This window comes from Malaya genurostris, chromosome 2 (assembly GCF_030247185.1).
Source record: "Malaya genurostris strain Urasoe2022 chromosome 2, Malgen_1.1, whole genome shotgun sequence".
Classification (NCBI taxonomy): domain Eukaryota; kingdom Metazoa; phylum Arthropoda; class Insecta; order Diptera; family Culicidae; genus Malaya; species Malaya genurostris.
Genome location: NC_080571.1, coordinates 122,863,135 through 122,875,364, shown reverse-complemented (window position 1 = coordinate 122,875,364; position 12,230 = coordinate 122,863,135). Strand labels below are relative to the sequence as shown.

The following is a 12,230-nucleotide window of genomic DNA, read 5'->3' as shown; positions in this document are numbered from 1 at the left end:
TTGGATTTCGTCCTGAACATTCAACTACTTATCAACTTGTAAGAGTTACGAACATGATAAAAGTAAATAAATCTTCTGGGTTATCCACTGGAGTTGCTCTTCTAGACATAGAAAAAGCATTCGACAGTGTTTGGCACAAAGGTTTAATAGCAAAAATGTCTGGTTTCCAGTTTCCTATTTATTTGATCAAAATGATTCAAAATTATTCAATTGATCGTACTCTTCAGGCTAGCTATCAGAATTGTAAATCTGAATTGATACCCGTACGAGCAGGTGTTCCGCAGGGTTCGAGCGTAGCTCCAATCTTGTATAATATTTTCACTTCTGATCTTCCAAATCTACCCGGTGGTTGTCAGAAATCGCTATTCTGTGACGACACGAGTCTGTTAGCCACAGGTAGAAATCTAAGAGTGATCTGCAGTCGCCTACAAAGAAGTTTAAATATTTTCAGTGATTATCTGTCAAAATGGAAAATTAATCCAAATGCAGCAAAAACGCAATTTATTATCTTTCCTCATAAGCCAAGAGCTTCTTTTCTTAAACCAAACAATAATCACATTCTCAAATTTAATGGCTTGGAATTGACATGGTCTGATCAAGCTAAATACGTATGACAAAAAACTTTCAAGGATCACATTAAAGGAATCCAGGCAAAGTGTAATAAATATATTAAATGTTTATATCCTCTTATAAACAGAAATTCTGAGCTCTGTCTAAAAAACAAATTGTTAATTTATAAACAAATTTTCAGACCAGCCATGCTTTATGCAGTACCAATTTGGACAAGTTGTTATTCCACCAGGAAGAAAACGGTTCAAAGGATTCAGAATAAAATTCTGAAAATGATTCTGAAGCGTCCTCCCTGGTTTAGTACAAATGAGTTACACAGACTCACAAATATAGAACCATTAGATGTAATGTCACATAATATTATAAGCAAATTCCGACAAAAATCGATGCAATCTTCAATTGAATCGATTCGCTCTCTGTATTAGTTAGTAAGTTAGTATATAACTTCCTTTTCCCCATTACACAATACAAGTAGGTTTAGAATTTTCCCTACACAAAAATCTCAGAATTGCGGAAGCAAATGACCTCATGGTAACAACCAAATCATATAAAATAGGGCTGAAAAGTCACCACTTGTGGCTGAACACCCAATTTAAATCTTAATAATTTAATTCCAATAAATAGTTATTTAAAAAAATGTAAATTTACCTCTCATTAGATGCACATAAAAGAGCGTCACAGTACCCTTCATTTCACAACTAAAAGCTTTTGAAAATGAATTTTGTCATTGACTTTACAGCTTATTGATGTAATTTTTTCATCGAAACTAATGCTATATTGTATTTTATTGGTTAAAATATGTAATGATCTGTCACCGCCTAAGAATATACGGCATGGTAGGATTTACGTCAAGTGTCATTTAATGTTTTCTAAGAGTGTATATCCATAAAAACACAAGGAGAGGTGACGTAAATTCACACATGAATCTGTTTCTAACGTACCTTGTTAATTGAATGAATTTTATAAAAATGACTTAAATCTGAGTCAAACATACTTAACCTCAGAAGAAGTAAATTCACAAAATTCATCCGATTATTGACAACCACTATCCTTCAATAATTGTGAAATCGCACACCTTTGCTACTGCACTAATTGAAATATACTTATAAGCTAGTCCTTATCCTAGCACCGAAACTCTCGTGCATACAAATATGCTTGAGACAATCTCTTTTACAAACACTAATTTTGGAACTATTCAACCCTCACATTCCCCCTTTTAGGAATTCGGTTACATTTTTAAATACAACACCCATCCCCCCTCTCACCATTGCCAGCATACGTAGACTTTCCGTAATCACAGAACATGTTGGAAACATTTTCCAATCTATTCTTGGAGTGAGTAGTATAACTTCGTCTTCAGACACACATAGTCAAAAATGATTTTTATGGTTTATCTGTCAAAAATGTACTAACCGATTAAGTAAAAATTGATCCATAACGAATTTCACGCCAAGGGAACGGGTGTAGCGTGAAAAATAAGTGGCTGTCTTTCACGTAGAGCCCACCTGAGTTTGATTCCCAACCCCACACATAGGGTCAGAATGTTTTTTCTGGCCCGAAGAGGCAAATGACCTTCTGGCTAAAACCTTTACAATCGAAGCCAACTCGAACAAATGTTGGTAGCACCCTCTCAAATTTGAATGAAACTTTCTGGACATGAAGACTTTGTCACAAAAAGCCACTTTGCATACTTTGTTTTTCCAAAATTGATCTGAAATTGAATGAAATTTTGTTCCATTATGATATCGAATTTTCGATAAAAAAACATAGGATAAAAAATTCAGTTTTTACAAGAAGTATTTTCTGTTAGAAAAACTTCTTTTCCTTAAAAATTCTCACCTTGCGATGTATGAGCGGGTTGTAGCCATGAACATGATCACCTACCTTGGGTCCAAATTATATCAAAAACATAAAAAGAATTTATTTGGAGGGGAGACCGGGGCTAGTCCGGACATGAGGTTGAACCGGACAGCTTGAATATCTTCCAAACCAACAATTATTTCCATCCATGGATTGACTTTGTAAACGCGCTTTCATGTGACAGACAGACGTCAGCTAGCTGGATGACACTGAATAAATTCAGCTGGGCGTCAATCTTATTCTCGTCTAAGGTTGTACGTTTTTTAATGAATTTATCTTTAAATTTTCTAATTTTTTGGGTATATTCGATTTCTGTGCATTGTAATGACTGTCTGGTTAGTGCTTTCAAATGTTCATTTTGTGCTGAATCTAGTGATTAATAAATGCTTTCGATTACATGGAAAATCAAATTATTGTTGTCTCTCGAAAATGAACTGTCTGTGCCGGACTAAGCCGAACAAAAAAGTGGGGCTCAATCGGACACGTAATCTTCGACTTGAAATTCTTAACGGATTTATGAAACATACCTAAATATTGAGTGATAAGTATAGATCACTTTAATTTTACTTCTTATCGCTTATCAAAACTAGATTAAATTAAATCAAAACATTCATTATATGTAGCGAAACAATCAAAAAGTCTTCAATAGAAACTCTAAAGTCGGTCTCAACATCAATTATTTAGTATTGCAGAGCGTGAAGTTTCGAGACAATACCTATATTCCCAGCGAGCAACATTATATCTCACGCTAGGTTAACACTAAAAGACAATCCATTTGAAATTAGACACCGATATAGGCAACTTGGGTAAAAATTCAATTGTAATGGAAGCTTTTTTACAATTTCCTAAAAGTGTCCGGCTTAGCCTCGGTCTTCCCTAAAATTTAAAATTTTTAAAATCAATTATCAGTTTTGGACTCGATAGGAATTTTTTCCAGTATTTTTATTCGGAAATTTGATTTTGTGAAAATGGCAAAAACAACACTATTTTGAAGGATACCAATTTTGGAGAAGCAAAGTATGGTAAGTGGGTATTTGTGATAATGTCTACATGTCTGAGAGAGTGTTACTAACTGCGAATAGATTTCGCTGTTTCTCATATGTGCTCTCTAAACCGAGTTTCCAAAGTCCTTTTCGTCTGTCAAATGTAGTTTTTCTCGCTATGAGATTTGATATATTATGGATTTTCTTAAATTTTCTGTAAGATCTTTTGTCGATCCTATACAGATTTCAATTGATAGTTTTTAATACTGAAAACCAAATCCAAACCAAACTTTTTCAGTTTGAATTTGAGCAAATGTGCAGTATCTAGGTTGAAATCTGCTGGAATTTTCTTTAAATTTTCTGTTGGTTTGGTCAATGTCGTGAGTGATTGTTTTTTCAATTATCTTAATTTTTTATCGAAGATTGTTTGAATTGATTGCTCTGGATAACCATTGAACTTTCCAATATCGAAGATGAATTTTGTCTCTTTAATTGCAGCATCCTGCCTGAGCAACAAGGTGCTCCTTCAGCACTCCTTATCACCAGAGTTGGAAAAAATATCGGTTTCGGTACGGAACGGTTTACCGATAAATGTATTCCGCTCCGGAATTACATTGTGATATGTGCAAAAATTATACCGATTTTCACAAACTTTCAAATGAAAGTTCTTGTTGTGCAATACAAATGTTCTTGAATTTAATTTGAAGTAAACTTTCGGTTCCGGAGTTACAGGGTGATTTGTGCAAAAAAAAGAAAATTTGAATTCTAACTTCGCTTAGAGATGACTGAACAGATTTTCACAAATTTAAATTTAAATGAAAGGTATTAAAATATCACCAAAATCCCTGAATTTTATTCTGATACATTTCTCTAGTATGTGGTTCTTTTGAGCAAATGAAAATAGATCGAAAATCGTTCACTACTTCTACTATAGCGATGCAAAACTTTTTACTATCAAAGTCAATTTATCGAACAGAGACAAATGAGAAAACTACTGGCGATGTGATGAATGGAGGTATCGTAACCCTGTCTAAATTTATTTCCTCTTTATTTTATCCATTAGATTTTTTTTCGGTTTTCCACCTGCCTTTCATTCAATTCATGTGGCACCCATTTTCCACACATTTAGATTGTTCCCATAGCTTTTGAATCAATCAATCGAGATCGCTAAAATTTCTGACAGTGTGCGTGTAAGTGACAAAAACTTGCACTCACTTTTCTCCTAGGTGACAGAACCGATTTTAACAAACTTGGGCATTCTTGCCCCATTGAAGTTTTGAAAATTTAGTATCGATCTGACTACCCGTACCGGAATTACAGGGCAGTGATAGAAAAAAAAATTAAATTCAATAGTTGCATTTTTTAGAAAAGATGTGAATACATTATACATTATACAGAATTCCTGAGTTTCGTCCAGATCTCACTAACGGTTCCGGAATTACAAAATTTCACTTTGTGTTTTGAAGTATTTCCGCTCAATTTTCTCGCAGATGGCAACAATGGCATGATTAGGCTTCGTTTGAAGGCTACTATTGAATCATTTATCAAGTTTGAAGATCAAATGATTGTCACTTCCGGACACGAATGTCAAAGTCGGCGGTCGCAAAAACCGAACTCCGATTTTTCAATGCAAAAATGGTTTGAAAACGTATTTTTTTTAAGAACCGGACAAAAAATACTTTGATTGCAAAAACCGGACGAGAACCTAGTCGGTTCTTCCAAAACAAATGTTTTATGCGGTTTTCGCATTCAAAGTCTTGGCCGACTGTCGAAGTTCGAGACGCAGAGAATTCCTAGAATTCTTACAGCATCATATATCGTATGAAGTAGGTTTATATCCGAAATATCTGAGTAGGTTTATATTCGAAATATCGTTTTAAAAAAAATCATCATTTAAAAGATTGTTTATGTAGTCCTATTGAAAAAAATCGGTTTTCGTGAGAATGCCGAAATAATCATGGTCACCCCGCATTACAATACAAACATGAACTTGTAATTATAACGAGCTGTAAATAAAACTTTTGTTTAATTTTCATTCGTTCAAGTTAATTTGCATCACGTTCAATTTTTTTTTTATGTAGCTCATGTTTGCCAAACAAATACGAACTTGAAAAACCAGGCAAGCGCGAATAACTTGAGCGCTTAACGAAAGCACAACACTCGTTGATAGCATTCTTCAGAAGGAGACATCGCCAACTTCTCCTTCGAAGAAGACGAACAGACTTCACGTAGAAGTTTCACGAACGCAAATAGTAATAATATCCTTTTTCTTTTGTTGTTCTCGTTGCAGCAAACTTCAACCGTCGATTTTTTTCCCGTAGGTGTTTATTCTAGCGGAAATGTCGCCGTCGAGAGATGGTTTTATGAATTCATTCCCATAACGAGCAGCGTGCAATAATGATAGAGCCATATTGTTTTTTACGAGCGAAACGGTCGGCAAAGTTGTGCCGCGAAAATTCGGTCGGTGCCAACAAAAAAAGAAGATAACTTTTTTTTCATTTAATAGTAATAAAGTGAGCGGCACAGTATTTTAAGCGGGGTGTAAAAAGTGAAATAATTAATCATTATAAAATTCAACCACAGAAACGCGTGAAAGTCTCGGGTGAATCTGAGATAATTTCCCGTCAGCGTCAGGATCAACATTACTGACAAAGTGCTATGGTTATACCGAAGCTTCCCACCGACACGTGAAATTAATTAGGTTGACAACGGCTTTCCACTCGCGCCCGGTATAATTAAATGGCAGGAGTAAACATATTTGCAACGGTACAATGCAACAATAGTTGAAAAAGTAGCCAAATTATTGGAGTTATCGCAACGTCAAGAAGAGGGAAAAGTGAGGCCATTGTTGATGTGCGGCATTTGTCGAAACAGTGCTGTGGAATCGAAAATCACCGTAATGGAATTAATACAAATCAAATCGATTCAACATCATTTGTTTTATTGGATCCTGATATTCCTGCTGCTTACGTCGTCACCACTGGTGCTGAGAGCGGATCCGGAAACACCAATTTTCAGGGTGGATCCACTAGGTAAGTATATCCAGCATTGATTGCTTCATGAATACGTTTTGCTCGATATAGCATATAATTTCATCATTTTCGGCCTCCCAATTGTAATATTTATCATGATCATACGAGCCTCTACCATTGATGTGCTGTTGCTAGAACTCTACTGTATTTTGTATGAAGTGGTAAAATTGATTCGCATTTCCATAGGCTCACGCGAGTTTATGAGAACTTCAATTTAAACCATTATTTGCATTTCATCTGTTTCGCATCTCAACGGCCCATTTGATACAATTTTTGTGTCCTAATTTATAATTAATGAGTCAGATCAGCGAAAATCCAACAATTTCAGAAACAAATAATAATAGATTTCAGACAGCATCGAAGAAGGGAGGCCAGTTTTTCATTTGAAATTTGTCAAGTTTGAATAAAAAATTTCTCCCACAATCCTAACTAAAATCTGGGTACTACATGCCGATGCAGAGCTTAACTTTCTGTTTCGACAGGGGTATAGGCCGATTCATAAATGTACAAGAAATACTATACTGCGGACGCTAAGAATCTTTCTAAGTCTGGACTCGAACATACATCATCTGGCTTATGCGACCACCGACATGGGCATCAAGCTATCTACAATGACCATAAATTAAATACACAAATAAATATTGTTTGGCGAAAAAGAATTTATAACTGAGCGATAAATGATGAAATCTGTAATACAAGTTTTTGCATTTCGTTCAGATACGCACAACCTTTACTGTCTGGCGTCTTATGTGAGACTGAAGCATAAATGCTTATTATTCTAGATTTGCTTTTGATATGTCACTTACTCTAGGTCTCCTAGGTCTCCTAAAACTGAAAAAACACGAATATGGAATATAATAGAAGCCTCGAAGACCTCTTATATACCATTCGACTCCACTCGATGGGATCGGGAAAAATTGCACTTTTCAATAATTTTTCTATCTGTTTAATTTTCTCGGAGAAGATACCGATTCATCGATCAAGTGCGAAGATGGCTGTCAATACTGGTTCCGGATATATAACGATATAAATGACATAATCAACAAAGCGCATTTTTTCTCTCCGTTCATTTTGCTCGGCGTCATGCCTTAAAAGATTTCAACAAACTGGCTTCTCGCCAACCAATGTCAACAAACATTTCCGATTCCGGAGATGAGATCGTGAAAGTGACTCAACCCACAAATTGTTAAATTCGACCTTGAAAACAGAATATGTTCTAAAACTTAGATTCCGCACGGTAATAGCTATCCAACAAGCCATAGATTGTTAAAACCCGTCCATTTTTAACGCAGATATCGATATTTTTGTGTAAGCGACTTTTCGACTTATTCCAGTAGTAGGAGTTTTACGCGCTTGATTATACAGCGATGTTTCGAAGCAAAGTGAAACACGATTTTCAATACTGTTTTATGCAATCGTTTCTTAACACCTAAAAGACTATGCACAGCACCCTTTTTCATGACGTTTCGATTCTTCCACGTCTCGAACCGAAGAGTTCGAGTTGCGTTTGAAGTGATCCCTCACCTTGCTTGCGTTCACGAAGATGCTTCCTTCCTTTCGCAGCCAGCTCGCCGGTGGGTCGTCGTGATTTTCATGAACGATTTTACCACACGAAAGACGGACGAGTTCCTGATTCCCAACTGTTTCGCGATCCATCTGTGGGACAGGTTTGAATTTTACATGACCGCACTTATAAGTTTTTGAAAAACACAATTGGAAGCTATCTCGATAACCACGGGGTATATTGTAACGAAATTTGGCTCATGTTAACAGTACACTTAAAACTATAGTTTTTCTCCGAACTTTTTTTCATGCAATGGTATTGCATTTTTTCAAGTACAATCTTTAATCCAGCTAAATATACGAGATGTGCATTCTGACATTAAAAACTATCTTCAACTGAATCTCTCAAATTCCACGTTCGTCAAATTTACAAAATGGTCGCAGTTTAATAGTTAATTGTCATTAAATACACACTTAATAAAATCCTGTGATTTTACATCTTATTAGATGCACATAAATGGAGCGTCGCAGCTCACTCAAATTTACGTGGAAGAACATTTAATATTGTGTCTAAAACTCCGTGACATGAAATTCATTGAAATAAAAAAAACTGATAGCAACTGCCGCGACTTGAACCGAGAATCATTGGATCGCAAGTACGTCTGTTAATCGACTGAGCCACTTCCGATCCCTATTATTTCCGAAATATAATCAATAAATAATTCCTCAAATCTTACAAAGTCAAGATTCGCACTCGACACGTAGAATGCTAAAGCTCTCAAAAATAAAAGAGAACATATCCAGTTCCAGTCAAATTCAATTTTCAGATTGCCTCTACCCGCTTTGCGCGCGCGAGGCTCATACTTTTGTAGACAACTCATTTTTTTTAACTAAACAAATTATTAAAAATCCATCATCATCATACAGAACATAACAACCTAATGCGTCTTACATAACAAAAAAACAAAAATAAAATAAATACAATCTTCGTCATTTTACACAGTTTAAGAAAAAATCAAATTGGACTAATTCATTAAAGATCTAATTACAAAATAGATTTTATGTGTGAAATACACAATTTTTTGAACTCCCTCAATGTTGCAGCCCGCTTGATTCGTCCTGGCATCGAATTGAAAAAACTAATCCCTTTGTACAATAACGAGTTCTGCGATCTGGCTGACAAGAAGCTTGGTGTTCTCGCATCAGACGCATTTCTAGTATTGTACCTATGCAAGTCACTTCCTCTTTCAATCCGATCACACAAATATCGAGGCAGCATTCCATTTAAGATTTTGAAAATGAACACCATTGTTAAATAATATACTCTCTGTTTCACTGAAAGCCATTGTAATGCGTTCAATAGAATATTAGAGGAAGTATATCTATTACATTTCAAAATCAATCGCATGACCTTATTTTGCAATCGCTGGAGTCTCAATATTTGCGTGTTGTTAGCAAGGAACAGAATCGATGAGCAGAAGTCAATGTGAGGAGAGATTATTGATTTATACAAAAGAATGTTACTACTGGTCGTTAAATCATTTTTCAGGCCGCATAACACACCGTACTTTTTGGCAACCTTCTTGATGATGTTGTTAACAGTCGAAACCAGTAAAATTCAAGCTATTCTAACATTAAGTCATTACAAATAAAATTTTCGATCATTTGACAAATTAGGTCTTTATGAATTACATCGTATGACGGATCAAGTCACCTGTAAAATTCAAATGTTTTTGGAGTGTATGCAATATACAGAAGCCCAGTAATAGTACACAAAAAAATATGAATTTTACAGGTGACAGATTTCTACCAACGATACAATTCACAACTATTTAATTTTTCTAATGACGCAATATTCCACTCGCACAGAATTTTACATGCTCCGAGTATAATTTGCACTCGGCTACCAAGTGCCGCTGTATGAATTTATATGTATCAATTATTCAAGGAACAGATATGAGCACAGCGGTTCAGTCGAGTAATCGATGTGCTTGTGAACTAATTTATCTCGGTTCATGTCGGGCTGCTGCTATCGATCTTTTGTTTTTTATTTCATTCGAATTCAAGATATGTAATTATTCAAATCACACTATTTTACATGCTCTTGAATATAATTTTGTATGAAATGCGACGCTCCATTTATGTGCATTTTATAAGATGTAAAATCACAAGATTTTTTCGACCTGTGTTGGTTGATTGACATACAACTTGTATTTCTATTCACAAAATTGTTTGAAACAAGGTCCGAAAAAGCCCGCATAGTTTCTGTGAAATAAAATGAGTATTACGAATAATTTGTATTTTCATTTTCTTCAGCAATGATGCGATAAAACCAGTGCGACGATTGATACGCATTACTTCATTGCTGCTATTGAAAAGATTGAAGGTGAATTTACTGATTTGAGTAATTTAAAGCCGGTAAAACTTTAACATTTATAGTAAATCCTTTCAAAACAAAGAATCTTGACATCCACTTCTCGCTATTTGGAGTGGATTAGTTTTTTATCAGACAAAATATTTTTTTTTTTTATTATAGAGGTTTTAACCTTAAGGTCATTCACCTCTTCGGGTCAGAAAAACCTTCTGACCCTATGTGAGACAAAATATTTATTGTTGGTAAAAAAACATTTAGTCATTCTTTGAAAGCTTCGAAATTTTGAAAACAGTGTTTTGATTCAAAAGATTTCCGATCCCGGCATTAAGTGAATTAAGAAGTGTTATCTGTTCTAATGGATGCGTGGAACTATTTCCAATCAGCTGGGGCAATACTAAACGAAACTTAATGGACTAAGCTAATTTGACCACGTTTCTATTTGCCTACTTCTTGGAATTTTCAATTTGTATTCCTATATAGAGTACAAATATGTGTTCTAAATCAAAATGAATCGAACTTGAAATATAGTGATTGGAAGATATCACAGAATTTTCGCAGAAAAGTAATAACTTCAGATTACATAAATCAAATGTGAAATGTTAAAGGATATGATTATTCAATTCAATCTCAATATACCTGCCAACTGTAAACCGAAAATAATTCAAAAATAACTTAAAATAGGATCCAGGATGCACTACCAATAAATGGTTATCTACTGATGTGACTATCTAACTTACCAATAGTAATCGTTACTTCAGTAAAAAAAAGAGTAATGCTAGTGCAGGGCAGCTTTTTGATCACGGTCAGGCCAGGAAAAGTTTCAAAAAAGTCACAACTAAAAAAGGTGCTATTTTTCGACAAACTATTATTTCAACTACTTATGGATAAACACTAGTCAAATGATGGAGTTTCTAAACTTTAAAATATACACAGAAAGATATTATGAGTTTTACAGGTTACATAATTCTACAAACGATACAGATTACTTAACTTCTCAAATGACGCAATATTCCATTCGTACAGAAATTTACTGGCTCCGAGTGTAATTTGCACTCGGCTAGCAAGTGTGACTGTATGAATTTATATGCACGATTTACCAGCCAAGCAAATATGTGCTTCTGTGACTCAGTCAACTAACAGGTGTGCTTTGTGATCTAATGTTTTTCGGTACAAGTCGCGTTGTTGCTGTCGATCCTTTGATTTTTATTCCATTCGTTTTAAAACCATGTAATTTTCAAATCACACAATTTTACATGTTCTTGAATATAAATTTGTGTGAAATATGACGCTCCATTTATGTGCATCTGATAAGATGTAAAATCTCAAGAATTTTTCTTACTGTGTATATGATTCAATCAATCTTAAGAGAATTGGATGAAATATTTCAAGGAAATAAGTATACAAAACCATTGAAACAACAACTGTTTTCCTAATGGAATCATGAAAGATCCTGACAAATACTACGTCACTACAAATTTTCAGCTAGCATTTATTAATCTAAATATATTATATTGCTTTTTCAACTCCCTCCTTATTTGGATTTCATTTTGTAGAATTCATCAATTGGATGGATTTGTTCCAAAGTTATGCACTCTGAATTTAATATCAAGCTATTGTTGAAGGTTTCCCATTTCACTGTTACCATAACAAATAGAAAATAAATGATCTTTATATACTATGACATAGAGCTACTCACTGCCAAGAAGATCCAGAAAACAAAATTCTACTTTCAAACAAAGCGAAAACATTTCTTGTAACTAAAAATTAAGAGCTCTGATCACATTGAAAACATGTGCCAATAATGGAGTTTAATTGAATTCTGTTTCCTTTTCTCGACTCAGTGAATAGCAGCTCCGTTTTGCCTGCCACGTCACTCAGCAGATTATCATGATCCTCTGAACAGATAAG

General features: G+C 34.7%; 1 protein-coding gene across 4 annotated transcripts in view; it reads left to right on the top strand.

Annotated features, from left to right (window-relative positions):
* Nucleotides 1–12,230, top strand: part of LOC131431153 (protein eva-1) — a 443,272-nt gene that overhangs the window by 111,294 nt on the left and 319,748 nt on the right. For all 4 annotated transcript variants that reach the window (XM_058596696.1, XM_058596693.1, XM_058596694.1 and 1 more), the window contains exon 2: nt 5,704–6,445. In XM_058596696.1, coding sequence (XP_058452679.1) covers nt 6,265–6,445 — 181 coding nt within the window. In that variant the 5' untranslated portion in view covers nt 5,704–6,264. The remainder of the gene's footprint in view (nt 1–5,703; nt 6,446–12,230) is intronic.